The sequence below is a fragment of the Fundulus heteroclitus genome, chromosome 6, assembly GCF_011125445.2.
Source record: "Fundulus heteroclitus isolate FHET01 chromosome 6, MU-UCD_Fhet_4.1, whole genome shotgun sequence".
NCBI classification, from domain to species: Eukaryota; Metazoa; Chordata; class Actinopteri; order Cyprinodontiformes; family Fundulidae; genus Fundulus; species Fundulus heteroclitus.
In genome coordinates this window covers 12,751,032-12,766,073 of record NC_046366.1, presented here as the reverse complement: position 1 = coordinate 12,766,073, position 15,042 = coordinate 12,751,032, and the positions used below count along the sequence as shown (strand labels likewise).

Below are 15,042 nucleotides of genomic sequence, written 5' to 3'. Positions count from 1 at the left end.
TCTGCAGGACACCAACAACTGGCTGATGACCCCCCCCATCTGTTTTTATTGTTAAACATCTCACCCCCACGTCCTGTCTTTTCATAGAGAGACAGCTGCTGAGAGGCAGAGCTCAACCTCCTGGGAACTGCTTTACATAAGAGACCGAAACTGCCAGGGCAGCGATGAACTGCAAACAGAAACAAGGTCGACACGAAGGCTCAAAACGAGACAAAAACACATTCGATTGGCAATACACAGAGTCTTAAAAAATACTCACACCCATTTAACTTCATCAAACTGCTACTACTTTTATTTCTTTTTTTTTAGTTTGAAGGATCAAGGCAATCTTGTGCGTTATTGTCAGGGTTTGGAATGGGATTTGTGGTTTGCAATTTAAAAAAAAAAACAAAGTCTGAAAGAGTAGCTTGTAATCAGCCCCCTTTTAATCTGATGACCTAAATAAGATCAAACAAATGCCCTCAGAAGTCATCTGACTGCTAGAGTCCACCTGTGTGTAATTTAATTAAATCATTGTATGTTGAGAGCTCTGTTTTTTGTTCACATTGATATATATATATATATATATATATATATATATATATATATATATATATATATATATATATATATATATATGGAATACAATTTGATTTGAAAGTAGAAGTCCTTCTAATCTGTTCTTTGTGTTGGACATTAGATCAAAACAAAATACATTGGCGTTTATGGCAATTAAATGACAAAATGTAAAAACAAAAATGTATAGGATAGCATATGAGTATTTTTTGAAAAGCACAATAAACTAGAGCAAGTCTTCTATATATTGTCCTCTCTTCAGCAAGTATTTAAAAAAAATCTACATCCCTGTGTACAGAATATGTTTGTGCCGTCTGTTTGTGTTGTACCGAATAAATCGTTGACTGAGCCTTTCTATTCATTTCGTAATGACTACAATTTTCCTATTTTAACCTAAATGTCAAAATAAACTCCCTTTAATTTCAAGATGTCTTTCTTCTTTCAGCTCATTGGCAGCTTTTTGATGTTATAAATGCTGTCATAGACGGTTTATTTCACATGTACAGCCAAGCTGGATATTGGTCTTCAGAAAAATTCATAAACTGTAAAGAGTATACAGGTAGCATACTGATGCAAGATGTTTTTCTACTGTGCTTTGAATTTTAAGCAATGATAAAGGTAGATCAAATAATGCACGTTCTCTTTTATAAATCTTTAACATGCACATCACCACAAATACTGGTTGTGTATTTACTTCCCTAATAAACGACTAGCTGGGTTCAGAAGTATGAGGTTCCCCTCTAGGTTTTCACAAAATACAACTCTTCTAAAAGCACATTGGAGACAGAAAAGCTATTTCTGGATACATCTTCATTTGGATTAATGAATGCAAAAGGGAGTACCTTGGAGCTGATCAGCTACATTGTGAAATCCATGAGGTATGTGCTTCCTGTAAAAGGCTTAGAGTGATTCTGGAGTACTGCAGTTCCCTCCCAGTCTGTGATCCTCTTCACAAACCCTACTCATGCTGTTTTATTGTTGCCAAATGCTATGCAGGATTCTCACATATACAAGATTGAGTGATACATTTCATTAAAAAAAACAACAACAGACAAACATGTGAATAACGGCGTTTTTTACTCATTATTATGACTATGATTTTCTCTATGTGGCAAACTATATACTGTGAGTCCGATGGCGTTCTGCAGTTCTACATTTTGTTATATGAAAAGAATAAACTTCCAGTCCTGACTTCTGATTAATAGACAACAGATTAAAATAGATTACATCTGACTGATTATTGAACGATCAAAGAAAAGGATTAAACAAGTAGAAATGAGTGGTATTTTGCCGAATGGAAAACATGTCACAGAGAAGTGAAACTGGAGAGGACTGAAACACAAAAGAGATTGAAGAGACCACGTGGTAGAACAGGCAGACTACGATGAAAAACGAAATGCTACAAAGATTACACACAAAAATCTAATGCTAAAAATATCAAAATAACAACGAAAAACCCCTACGGGTATCAAAACCTTGAAACAATATGAGTTTTATGTGTTATGAACTATATAGAAGCTGTTGTGGCGAGGTATCCAAAATGGAGGGAGTGTGTGGAAGGAGACGAGGAGGAGCCGTGGCAGCCAAACGGCGCCTTATTCAGATTCGAGAAGATCAAATACGTGCAATCGTAACATAAAATGCTTTTCAAACAGCAAATGTGGACGCAAAACAGTTGCGATGTTAGAATTCCTGTTCTGGTTTGCGTGTGAAACGAGAAAACACTTCTGGTTTCGTCAAAATAAACAGAGTGTTTCATTGGACCAGAAGCTGTTTTTCAGCCTGCAGTGATGTTGTGCAATGCGCTGAACGGCAGGTGGCGATAGAGTTGCAGTCCTTGAAGGCAGCAGAAGAAGCGCTCTGGGCTGAGGATATAAAAAGGAGCGACCCCTCTTCCTCGGTCTCATTCGACCTGCATCCATCTGCACGACGTAACGTTCTCTTCTACTCCACCTAAGGACAAAAGGTAATTACGATTATCGCATGGAATGGTATTAGACGGGTGTTAAGTTAAACAACGTGTTCTTTTTCGTCTGTATAGTTGCATATATTTGAAAATAAAATATTGGTTCAATTAAAAGAACTTAACATGAAGTATAAGTTAAAGTGCCAACATTTTTACTTGATTTACGTGCAATAATCATTGGGGAAAAACTAGGTCAGACGATTATTAACCTACTTTAGTTATTTGGATCGCTTATGTAACCTTGAAAGTAGGGCATCGTGCCGCAGCTAAGTAGGTCACTGAGACAAAGAGAACGAGGTGGACCTTACAAAATGGCGACCGGGGGAAAAAACCCGGTTAATAAAATGAGGAGGGGGAGGGGTTATGTGTGAAATGGAGTTATGTTTTGATGAAGATGGTTAAATTAGCATTTGAGCTCGATGGTTTTTGTCTACGAAAGCAGTTTTAATGCTTCGAAAAAGTCAGGATTAAGCTTTGTTGAAAAGTGCGCAACGGCCGGGCGCCATTTTGTAACTGCCACCATGACCTACTTTCTGCTAGAGCTGCGTCATCCCACGCGCTCGCTTTTACCCCCGCCCACATTTTATTGTAGGTTTTCAAGAGTTTAAGTCTTGTGAATATTCGCATCTAACTACATGTTTTTTTGTTTCTTTTATTACTTTTAAGATAAACATCGAAAATGTCGGATGAGGGTAAGCTGTTCATCGGAGGTCTGAGCTTCGAGACCAACGAAGACTCATTGGCTGCAGCATTTGGAAAATATGGAACCATCGAGAAAGGTACCCTGATTTGTAAAAAATTATATTTCATGCTCATGTATAAATGTATGCACTTTGTTTTAGCTTGACTTCAATTATCAATTAACGTTTTTTTACGTTTTTATTTTAACAGTTGACGTGATCAGAGACAAAGAGACGGGAAGATCTCGCGGTTTCGGCTTTGTGAAGTACGACAACGTTGAAGACGCTAAAGATGCGTTGGATGCCATGAATGGAAAGGTAACTTTGCGTGCATATCCTCTGAAATTCACGTTTGAGTTTCCCCCCCTCTTAAAAATGAATCGAGAATTAATTCCACCATTGTCCCACAGACGCTTGACGGCCGGGCGATCCGAGTGGACGAGGCGGGAAAAGGCGGTCGTTCCAGAGGAGGGTTTGGCTCTGGTCCACGCGGGGGTAGGTTCAGCGGCTCCAGGGGGAGGGGAGGACGTGGCTTCTCCAGGGGTGAGACTTGTGACTGGAGCAGTAACCGTGCTTTGCTCCGGCACGTGCAGTTTTAATATCGCATCTGTGTGTTTACAGGCGGCTACAACAGCGACAGAAGCTACGGTGACAGAAGCTACGGCGACAGGAGCTTCGGCGGCGGCGACAGGAGCTTCGGAGGTGGATACAGGAGTGGAGGTGGTGGAGGAGGATATTCCTCAGGCGGTTACAGGGACAACAGGTTAGTCTGGTGATCTTGCTTTTGTTCAAATTCCGGGTTTTTCCAGGTGCTGGAAAGTGACGCAGTTCTTTTTCTCTCCACTAGGGGGCAGGGTGGATATGGCGACCGCTCTGGATCGTATCGTGACGGCTATGACAGCTATGGTAAGCCTCCTCTATAAAGTGCAGTAAATGTAGCTTTATTCCTGGGCTGTGAAACCTTAAGTGATAATTGCTGTATGTTGTAGTGGTTTCCTGAAGCTAGTGACCACTTGCCATAGCAGAAATTTTTTTCTTTTTCTTCAAATTGTCATTTTGTAATGCTAAGCATACCTCCGTAGCCCATGTATCCGAGACTCATGTGTGCCCCTCAGTTCTGTACCTGAGCCCAAGTTCAAGCCTCGTTGCATACAGTTGCCTGTTGCCTGCTGGCCCGTTCCACACTGAAAGAGGCTGGCGGAGACATTTAGGCGCTAAGGCAAATGAGAATGCTATACCTTCAAAAGTTGCTCACTTCTCAACTGATGGAGCCCCGTGAGGGAGGAAAAAAAAAAAAACCAAGGGGAGGGTTTATAGGGCTAGATCTAGAGGGTTAAATGGATATTGTGAAACACCAGTGTCAACATTCAGTGTCTTTACCTGTGCCCACTTCTTATCCTCCAGCGACACACGAGTAAACCTCTCCCTGATTCAAGATCATCACTTGGCTGGCCGTTTTTGAAAGCTGTGCTCCTCAAGGAAAAACATGTCCACGTGTAATATGTAGTTCTGTTGTAGTAGCTTGGCATCTGAACTAAATGTAGCCTTGAGTTTTGGTTATTGCTCAACCATGTTACCAATTAAAAATTTAGTACTCTTGCTCAATTGACCACTCCTATCGTTCAAAGCTTTTTGTATAATCTCTACTGTACAGCCCCCTTTTTTGATGGGGGGGGGGGGGATAAAGCAGCTACCCACCTTGCTTATTTTTTTTGTCGATCAGTTAACCAGATTTCTTTTGTCCAGCACTTTAAAGTGTTACATTTGTTTTTATAAGATCTTAATGGGGCTCTTTTGTTTTCCTTGGTAAACTGACCTACCTCCTACCAAATCTTTAAACTGAGGAAAGAACTAGTTGTACTCAGCTTAACTTTTGGGGGATTTTATTGTTAAAATTTCTTAAAACTCTTGAACCTTAGCTTACCCAAGGCTCATTTTGTGTTCAATCTCCCAAAAGAGTGAATTCCTGGTGAACTACACATCCGAAGTGGCCGGCTGTTCATGAAGTTGCAAAATGCAGCATGCTACAGTCTGCCCAAGGTATCTTCTGTGCTCTGCTCAACATCTGCATCTTAAATGTGCTGTAAATGGACTCTTCTTCTTGTTTAAAAAGTTATCAGAAAATGTAACTTCAGTTACCAGAGTAAACTGAACGGGAACAGTTTTTTGTACTTTATGTTCTTTGTATGATCCAAGATATTTTTTTTTTTTCTTTGTCAGTTTGGCTTCATGGAGCCTATTAAAACAAAATGTGAAATGATCCTGATTCCGTTGCCTCTTCAAAATGATCACATGGGGATGTTAAGGTGGTGGCTAACTCTGGCTGCGTGGGGGACGCTCAGTTTTTATTTCTAACACCGGAGATAAAAAAAGGGGCGCTAGAATTGGCCGTTTAAAGATTTAACATGTACAGCTGGTTTATTAGGCAAATTTCTCTGGTCCTGTGCTGATTCCTGTACATGTCTCTGAACCTTAATTAAATCCTATCTGGTGTGAGTTCAAACTTCCTGTGAAGTTGGTATTTAAAGTGATGCGCAAGTTGTCAAGCCGCCAGCTGGTGTCCTGTCAGTCCTTCAGTATGTTCCAAGACCTCAGCTCCTTCAAAAACCAACAAGTCCTTGGAGAGAGAAGTGTTGCGCCTGCCAAGTGCTCAAAGATGAAAAGCCGCTCTTGCCTATATCATAAATGAAGAAAAGTAGGCCAATGCACGTGAGGTAAAAATCTCCTTTTGCTTTGCTCACATCCTTGAACAGCAGTTCTCATTGTTTCCATGAATACCTTCAGTTGTGTAAAGTCCTGTGCTTCAGATGTCTCCTGCAAACATGCCATGGCCTCCTCCCCCTGATTCAGATAATGCCATTTTGATGGAAAAAGCTCCTGGATTAGAGCGCTCTAAAAGTCCACAAACATTTGCCTCTAAGTCACGGATAAAATTGTGCTCGGGCAACTTCTGATCACCCCCATTGCTCCTCCAATTTTTCTCCAGTAATGCCTTGAATTCACCCCTATTTTTTTATTACTGCACTCACTACTGAAATGTCTGTACTCCTATGGCAAGTTATACTACGTGTTGCATGCAAAGTACTGTGCTCCTTGTGCTTTTTCTAGTCTAATTGGTGTCTTTCTCTAGGTTGAACTGACCAGTTGAGACATGACTGGATCTCATCACAGCCTGGTCTGATGCTATAGAAGGCACAGTGCAGCACGCTGACTCCCCCCATCCAGGTAAAACCCGGCACACTCAGAACCATGTGCAGGTGAAACCATCTGAGCTTTGTAAATTAATCCCTCCGCTCTGTTCTAGGTCCACTATGAGGGAACGGGTCCTCGGCAGTCGGCGCTGAAAAGGGCTGCAGGTTGACAGAAATGGAGCAGCTCCAGAAGTCAAAGATGGTTGAGCAAATTATTCTGCAGCTGATAAATCACTGTAGTATTTTGAAATAAAAGTGAAGAAGGAAATTGCCTATTTGGTCTCGATTTTTGTAAAGTATTTTAGATATTTGGGATGGTAAATGGCACCAGTGTGTGTTGGACTTGTAAAAACTATTTAAATCGGCTTTCATATCTGGGAGGTAGAGACGCGCTCAGCGGAGCCTCATCAGGATGTGAAAAAAAACCAAGAAAAAACTTATTGGTGTTTGTGGAGCAGCCCTCCCAGGAGGAGAGTGCTTATTGGTTGGCTGGTAAGGCAGCATCCCATGGCAACGGATGACTCGTTGCATCGACGTCATCTGTTGTGAAGGGAGTTGACCAATGGGAGAAGCGTAAACTGCGCCGTCAGCCTGTAGTTTTCTGGATGGAAATTTTTATATCGTAAAAAAAAAATTTATATCGTTAACCTCTTATTGAACCCAGTTTCTGCTCGTTTGACGGCATCTGGTGTCGCCTTACTAAAATGTTGTCAGAAAATGTTTTAGCTTTCAGAATACACCGCAAATAAGCTGATTTAGGCAAAACATTAGACTTCTTGGGGGCATGCGTCTGTAGTGCTGTATAAAATAGCTTCAATGCAGTTGAAACTTAACTATTGTGGTTCTCAAATCGTGATCATGCACTTTGTTAAAAATTTAACCCTGCAGAAACCTGAGAGCAGTGTACAGCTGCCAGATCACCTTTTAAAGCCAGTGACCTGCAGATACTCAATTAGTGCTCCGTGTGATGTGATTTAGAGCATCTTCAGTCCTGTAATTTGGCGCAGCAGTGAGTTTCCCTATTCTTAGGATAACATTTGTGGCTCTGGCTAGCAGCTATTCAGTCCCGCACACAGTGGTGCCTCCAGAAATGTTTCATAGGGGCCACTTGAACTCTGTGTGGCACACTCAAACTAAAAGCCATGATTTCAGGATTTGTTCTACTACTGTAGCTGCCTGTAGAAAACTGTCCTTAAACTAAAACGCCTAATATTTTTTGGTTTGTTTGGGTTTTAATGATCTAATGTGCATAGACGTGCAGTGAACATTTTGAGTTGAACAATTCCATTTCATTGAGTAATATTAGGAATAAGGTACAGTTATTGAAAACAAAACAATTACTAGGAGAAAGTAGATACTGGCAGATGCACATAAAAGCGTGTTGGGTCAAGAAAAGCAGCTGCCTTGCTGGCTGTGCATAATGGGACACGATTAATGATTAATAAATTGAGCTACAATCTACACTGGCCAGTGGGGTGGTCAGGACATGGCACAGCCACCCCCTGGTGGCGCCATTGCCTACACAGCCGCTTTGCAACTTTTAGCTCCCTCCCTTCTCTCTCAAAGGCCCAGGCCTCTGCAGAGCTGAACAATGGGGCCATGTGATGCAGCTGTGTTGAAGCAGGGATGTCCAAAAGCTGCAGGGTTGACATAAACTGGTGCATTTATCTATTATGCCACAATGGCTTGCTATGTGCCTTAAGGAGGGTTTATGGGTGCCGTAAAGTTAGGACAACTCACTTGATGAGCTGGGCCCCCAAAAAAGAACCTTTTATTGTAAATTAGCTTTTGGGATGATTTTTTTTTTTTTTTTTTCCCAAGGGGCCCAAAGTTCCCAGTGGCACCCATGGGAATGTTGCTATATTATTTTTTAAATGAACACAAACAGTTCTGGGAAATGATTAAACTGCAAGAATGGATATATGAGATGAGTATATTCATACATGATTTGAGCAGGTAAATAATATATTCTGATTCAATTAATATGGGAACAATTTATCAAGGGGTCAAAAATTCTTATGCCACTGGCAGATCTTTACCTGCTCTCAACCTAAGGGACAAATGCGGTGTGTTTTTCTATGGAAAATGATGAGTGGCTTTCCAATTAACCGGTAGAATAACTTTTACAGCTCGGTCAAAACTAAACTGGAGGAAAGACAACCAGTAAACTGGGTACAGAAAAAAAGATACTTTATTATTGAACATTTACAAGCTGACGTGAGCGAGGGCTCGGGCCCTGTGGGAGCTGATGGCGTTCGGCGATCGTCGTCTCAGCTGGAATCACACGTACCACAGGAAGCCAAAACGCTTGTGCAGTAACTCTTCGCGTGGCCGGAGGTTGAAGAGCTCCTGCGTCAGAGGGCTGACCCAGCGGTCCGTGTGGAAGACGCTCTCACCGACCTGCAAACAGCAGCAGCAGCACAATCATAGGTATCTGGCAGAGGAACGCTGGAATCAAGAGTCGTGGTAAAAAAAATACATGAAGTAAGGGAATCTGGGCTCACACCAGTTCTGAACCCGTCCATGCTTGAATGTAATATCCTTTTTTGAGGGTTGCGTTCACAATAGTAGATTTAATATTTTACTGTGTGGCAGACTACTGGTAGTTGCTGTAGAGTCGTAGAAAATTATTTGACTAAACTGATTGAGATCAATTCTGTGTAACTTGATAAATTATAGAGCATTCCTCAGAAGACTAAGGCTACGTTCACACTGCAGGTCTTGATGCCTAATTCAGATTTATTTTTTAAGGTGGCCCTTCAGACCACTGACATACTGCTGTCTGAATGGTTCAGGACTGCAAATAAAAGGATCAGAACATTGTTTATAGAAGTAATGGTGAATGTAATCATTTCTAGAGGTGTTCAATTTTGTTAAAAAATTTAATAAAATAAAAAAAACATGGATACCTGCCGGCTTCTCTCATTATAATAATAATAATAATAATAATGCTGCTGAGCGATGGGAGCCGACAATATTAAGACCACATCACAGCGAGATGAAGTAAGCTAAGAAAGGAAGCAGCGCAGCTACCAATGACAGACTTTATGGAGCGCCAACTGCTGCTGCTGTGTGTGGATGTGTAGTGAGAGACAGGAGAGTGATGTGAAAGACGGAGAAAATGCGAAGTGACTGTTCAGACTGCAGACGCTTTGAAAAAAATGTGATACATCTCTGAATCAGTACCACGTATGGAAGTGATAAATGGGATTTTCTTGGGGTTGAAAAGATCCGATTAGGGCCATTCACACTGCCATGAAAAAGATCAGATTAGGACCGCTTATTCTTGCAGTGTAAACATAGCATAAACGTTCAGAACAGTGGTGTGTATTCGATAAAATGTTACACGGTGATCAAAGAAGTCTTCGGTTCCCTGTTTACGTTAAATGCATGTAAAGCCAGCTACAAATATAGACTGAGGGCAGAAAGACTGAGAGTTTGAATGTACAGTGAAGCACCGCGGCTCAGACAGCGTTTCCCAGACTATTCATGTCATACCTGGGATCATGCATCAGTCTGAACGGAGTGAAACGCTAGAGAGGGAATCCAGACAAAACAAGATCAACGTTACGAGGTCGGCATCCTAATCCCTGGACCTTAATCCCAGAGAGAATCTGTGGCCCCCTGGCAGGGAAAACGCTAGTCCTGAGACTGGGCAAAGAAATGATACCATCAACCACCCTGGGCGTGAAAACGGTTCCCCTGAGGTTGGCCGACTCCATGTAAGTAAAGCAGCGTTATACAACGAAACGCTAGTTTGACGTCATACGTTAAAACGACATCTTCCAGTGTAGACGGTCGATTTAGTGAAGAAAAATGAGGATACCACAATTACTCTCCTCCTCTCACCTTCTGTGGTTTGATACCTTGGAATACAAGGTGAAGTGCTCCAAATGTTTGTGCATGGAAATAAAAACTATTCCAAGGATGTTGCCCCCCCCCCCCCATCAAAAAACAAAAAAACAAAACAAAGAAGCACACTTCAAATGTTATATGGAGATTGAATATGGTGCATGATAATATAATAAAGAACTTAGTGAATATATACTGGGGCATTTTTGGCCTCCTTACCTTCCAGCCTGGCACATCTTTCATGATGACTGCCTCCTCTTCCAAGTTTTCCCGCAGCATCCTTAAAGTCCTGCGGAGGAGCGAAGCGGACATGTTTACGCCAACAGCACACCCCACCCCCCTCAAACACAAAGTCTACGCGACTTCAAACGTTCACCTTCGGTCGTGCTCCGCCTGCAGGAGCGGCATCAGCGCTATCCTGGCCTCCAGCTCCTCCACCTGCAGGCGCCTGGGATGCAAACACCACGGCCCGTATGAGCGCCACGCTGACAGATAAATCTGACTCGTGAGCCAAACGGCTGGGGGCTTACCTCCTCTCTCTGTTCCAGGTGAAGAGCCGCCAGTAGCCGAACACCATGATGCCGATGCCGATTCCAAACATGCTGTAACCTGTTGGTTTGAAAAACAAGTCATGAATCACCTTCTACACACAAACAGCATCATTACTGACGGTACTTAGGACGAACAGGACCTGAAAAGGGCCGTCTGTCCGCGTAATAGGGCCGGACAATAATTCAGTAACAATATGCATCGACTGATGGACAGGCGATTAAATAGACGAAAAGGGGTCAATAAAAAGTTTAATAGAGGAACAGTTTGCCTTCGTTTTGCATTCTAGCTCATCGTGTAGTACCAGTAATTACAACCAATTACCAATACAGAGACAGGATGCTCCTTCGTCAAGCTTCAGAGAGTTTAGAGAGCACAAGTTCTTTTTGTTCCTTTTTAAAGGCTTACAGTTTTGGTAAAAAAGTTGGTTGAATGAAAGGTTTATTTGAATTCATTGTTTTTTATTTTTAAAAGGAGCATTAAGCAACAGGATAAAATAACCAGGGCTGCACTTACAATATGTGTTTTGAATTTGAATTATCTATATCAATCAATATTTCTATTTTATCAATGTACTTTTCTTCTATATCTTCCAGCCCTACATACTAACCTCTGGATAGCTGGAATATCTCATCTAAAATCCAGAGTCTGGCCAAACTTGAACTGGATTATTCTGCATTTGTTTAGTCTCTGTGCAAACATAACGAAGGATTTTGTTTTTCTTTTAAACAATTCAGATGAACTGTATATTAAAATGTCTAGCTTTATACTGTTTGAGGAGATCACCAAACGGTAATATCAGACAAAGATGACTCGAGTAAATAAAAAAAGTAGTTTTTAAATGATTTCAAGTATTAAAGAGGAAATGGAGCCACCCAAACCAACCTGGCCCATGTGAAATCTAGCAGCGAGCGTTATACAATTCTTTTTCAGACACATTTTGGAAGTAATTTAATAATCCCAGAGGGAAATAATTTCCCTCTGGGATTATTAAAGTATTTCTGATTCTGATTTTCATGAACCCAGGCCATCTTTGATAATAAAACCTGTCTGATAACCTGAAACATTTAAGTGTGACAAAAAAAGGCAAAAGCAACAAATCTGTAAGCACAATAAGACAATAAATCCTTCTCGTTATTTAAAGTAGTGGATTTCATTAGCATTTGCATATCCTATCCTGCAGCACTTATTAAATGAAATGATGCTTTTAAAATCTGTTCAGCATCTCTCCTCAGTCATCCAATCCACATTTCCACCCCACAAAGTAAGCTGTATCCTTCAAAGTGGCCGCAGTAAACAAAGCATCTGTGCTAACACTTTAGCATGTGGCTAATCATCGCTTAAACCGATTTCTTGGCAATTTAAACGTTTAATAAATTACAACATAACACTGACACAATTGTTTCTCTACGCGAGAAGCTCAGCTAAAAAACTACCAACAACGACCTTTTTATTTACGTTCATGTCTCTATGAATGGACAGCTAGCAGTTAGCATGAGCCGCTGCTCGGACAGTGTAACCTGTCCAACCTTCACATCCCGAGTGTGTGGCCGCGGGTTTAAGGCAGTGTAGACGGGGCGTCTGTACCCGAAAGTCCTCGCTTCGGAAGATTTCTCTTGTAATCAAAGGCTGCATATCCTCCCGGAGGAGGCATGTCCTGCTTCACCTTGGACCCCGCCATGTTGCGCCGGCCTCCTCCTTGACAGACGCGGAGAGTCTTCTTCTTTAGCGCACAGCACGCGTACTTCGGAAGCGCTCCACACCGCCCCCACGCGTTCGTTCAGGGAACGTTGTATTTCAAATGCGTGTCACAACATTCTCTGTTATGACTGGTTACAAAAATGTATGCATACATACAGAGCAATTAAAAAAGTGTGCTTTAGTAAGAGTAGCATTACCACATAATCATAATAATGAAGTAAAAAGTTTTTTTTTACATAAAAGCAAAACAGTATTGGGAAACTGGACATAGTGTCTTATTTATGTATGCATGTGTTGATTTATTTAGTGCAATTTAGATGAGCAAAACACCAATTTACAAATTCTGAATAATAAATAAACAATAGTAAAAGTAGAATTTCATTTTAGCCAAGACACATGCTTTTGCTAATCAATTTTTTCTTAACCTTTTGAAAGCAATATGTACAGCAGGTGACATATTTATGCATGAACAGAACCAACTACTTCCGGTGACTCTTTACTCACTTGACATCCAATGATGCGTCAGGCTCAGCAGACAGAAGAAGAAGCCATATTAACACCGGTCACCTTGTATACATGAAATATGTCTCACTTTGCCACATACTACAAGCAGTAGGTGGAGTAACGCATTAATAATATGCGTTACTCCATATCATTAATGTGGAGAAACGCACTGGGTGGAGTAATGCATTAATAAACGCAAATAAAAGCGTGGGTGGAGTAACGCATTAATAATATCAGATGAATAGAAATAAAATGAACAGGGCAGTACAACTTCAGCTAGAACTTATCTTTTTTAAATAATCAGGAAATGTAAAAGAGGAAATGTAACTCGCTACTACGCTCACCTTTAATTATATAATACTTATTTAAAAAAGGGGCAAAAATATTGTATCGTGTAAATAGAAAAAATAAACTTCTAACAATACAGAAAGTATGAAGTTAACACAAAAAAAATAGAGAAGTGAGAACATGCTCACTTCTCATGAACATGTTCTACTACCCTATTAAGTGTACTGGTTGGTACCAAAAGCTTAACTGATGACCCAAAGTTGCTCCTTATTGTATTTATGTTGTTTTGGCACCACCTGTTAGAGACTTTAACTGTAATGAATGGCTGCAGAGATAATTTGACTCTTAGAGGTATGGAAGATATGCAACATTTGCTGTATATAAATACTCATTACAGAGTAGTTCTTGTATTAAAATTGTCAAAATGACAGTAAAAGGTTTACACTACATGGCACTTCTATGCCATTGTCAGACCAACCAAAATGGAAAAGTGCTATAACAGACCTTTATTTATTCTAGCTCCTTGGTTAAAGTTTTTCAGTCTACGACGGTATGCATCTCCTTGTCAGTCCTGTTCCCAGTGATGATCAAACTTTCCCAGTTTCTCAATTTTTTCTGTCTGAATAGGCCTGGCTACTAAACAATATGCAGCTTCTAAGTATCCTCATTGTCTGCACCTCGCTGCAAGACATACATCTGAATCAGCGTCATATTTTTAATCTTTCTGTTTTCACTAACACTGAGCCAGACATCTGTAAAACAGCTTATGTACTCCCCTCACTGAAAGGTGGCAATATTAAATATCTATTGAACAATATCCAGACTATCACTCCAAAAGAAGGGACTCAAGAAAACTGGTAAACATTCAAATATAAATACGGTTATATAGCTTAGCTCTGAAAAAGATTCAAATAAAGGTTTGAAACATTTTGTGGCCTCCTTATATTTCAAGGAGCACTGTGCTTCAGTGTTAATAGACCTGTAAACACTTGACAGGTCTACTGATATGATATATTAGACATCATGAATCATATCTCCTTTTACCCCCACATGCTTCAACATTTAGGCCTTTCTTTAAAAGAATAACGTAGCTTTCTTTTTGCTACCAGAAAACCAGAAAAGGTGTCGCTCAAGGCTCTGTCACATACATTGTCTTATTTGCTGTTATAACATGTATTCTTATACAGCACCTTGCAGAAGTTCTCATTACATATTATTCGCACAAACACATTTTATTTGTTTTTTATTAAATTTTTATCCATCCATCCATTTTTTGACCCGCTTAATCCCTCATGGGGTCGTGGGAGTTGCTGGTGCCTATCTGTATTAAATTTTCAATTCAATTCAATTCATGAAACATGTCATTTCAAAGCACTTTCCAAAGTCAAATTCAATCAGATTATACAGATTGGTCAAAAACAATTACCTCTCTAAGGGAACCCAGTTGATTGCATCAAAGTCTTGACAAGCAGCATTCACTCCTCCCGAAGAAGCGTAGAGCCACGGGGCTCTTTGTGCAATAAGCCAGCACAAAATAGCACATAATTATACAGCGGAAAGAAAAAGACACAATCTTCAATAATTTGGGCAAATAAAAAAAAAAAGTCATTCTGTTGTGGTTGTATTAAAGCTCACTTTGATACTTCTAAACAAAACTTTGGTACGATGGAGTTTCTTTCGAGTCACAGAAACATAGTGCTGTAGTGAGGATGCCCTAATCCAAGACCAGACCAACACGTTAAGGGAGACCAAATCA

The 15,042-nt window shown here is 40.6% G+C and overlaps 2 protein-coding genes across 7 annotated transcripts; one reads left to right on the top strand and one right to left on the bottom strand.

Annotated features, from left to right (window-relative positions):
* Positions 1-2,389: 2,389 nt before the first annotated feature.
* cirbpb (cold inducible RNA binding protein b) lies at positions 2,390-6,665 on the top strand. 5 transcript variants are annotated; one of them, XR_001166718.3, is made up of 8 exons: positions 2,390-2,521; positions 3,188-3,300; positions 3,413-3,519; positions 3,612-3,744; positions 3,823-3,964; positions 4,049-4,107; positions 6,332-6,426; positions 6,506-6,665. XR_001166718.3 is itself a non-coding variant. In XM_012874625.3 (7 exons), the coding sequence occupies exons 2-7, from the start codon at positions 3,201-3,203 to the stop codon at positions 5,161-5,163; spliced, it is 546 nt and encodes a 181-aa protein (XP_012730079.2). In that variant the 5' UTR covers positions 2,390-2,521; positions 3,188-3,200; the 3' UTR covers positions 5,164-5,467. The 5 variants fall into 5 exon arrangements, 4 of the variants coding, with proteins under 4 accessions (XP_012730079.2, XP_012730081.2, XP_012730080.2 ...); XM_012874625.3 differs by lacking the exons at positions 6,332-6,426; positions 6,506-6,665 and adding an exon at positions 5,159-5,467; XM_012874627.3 differs by lacking the exons at positions 6,332-6,426; positions 6,506-6,665 and adding an exon at positions 5,159-5,467 and having other exon boundaries at positions 2,391-2,521; positions 3,612-3,696.
* Positions 6,666-8,565: 1,900 nt separating this feature from the next.
* On the bottom strand, positions 8,566-12,524 carry ndufa13 (NADH:ubiquinone oxidoreductase subunit A13). Of its 2 annotated transcripts, none has more exons than XM_012874628.3 (5): positions 12,381-12,522; positions 10,775-10,853; positions 10,621-10,692; positions 10,464-10,533; positions 8,566-8,792 (listed from the first exon to the last, which is right to left on the bottom strand). In XM_012874628.3, exons 1-5 carry the CDS (start codon positions 12,472-12,474, stop codon positions 8,673-8,675), a joined length of 435 nt encoding a protein of 144 aa, XP_012730082.2. In that variant the 5' UTR covers positions 12,475-12,522; the 3' UTR covers positions 8,566-8,672. The 2 variants fall into 2 exon arrangements, with proteins under 2 accessions (XP_012730082.2, XP_035993962.1); XM_036138069.1 differs by lacking the exon at positions 8,566-8,792 and adding an exon at positions 9,720-9,739 and having other exon boundaries at positions 10,433-10,533; positions 12,381-12,524.
* Between the last annotated feature and the right edge of the window lie 2,518 nt (positions 12,525-15,042).

Coding starts and splice junctions, on each gene's coding strand:
- cirbpb (XM_012874622.3), top strand. CDS start 3,201: ATGTCGGATGAGGGTAAGCTGTTCATCGGAGGTCTGAGCTTCGAGACC. Junction 3,520..3,611: donor TGGATGCCATGAATGGAAAG/GTAACTTTGCGT, acceptor ATTGTCCCACAG/ACGCTTGACGGCCGGGCGAT. Junction 3,745..3,822: donor AGGACGTGGCTTCTCCAGGG/GTGAGACTTGTG, acceptor GTGTGTTTACAG/GCGGCTACAACAGCGACAGA.
- ndufa13 (XM_012874628.3), bottom strand. CDS start 12,474: ATGGCGGGGTCCAAGGTGAAGCAGGACATGCCTCCTCCGGGAGGATAT. Junction 10,854..12,380: donor TCCGAAGCGAGGACTTTCGG/GTACAGACGCCC, acceptor TCAAACCAACAG/GTTACAGCATGTTTGGAATC. Junction 10,693..10,774: donor ACCTGGAACAGAGAGAGGAG/GTAAGCCCCCAG, acceptor TTTGCATCCCAG/GCGCCTGCAGGTGGAGGAGC.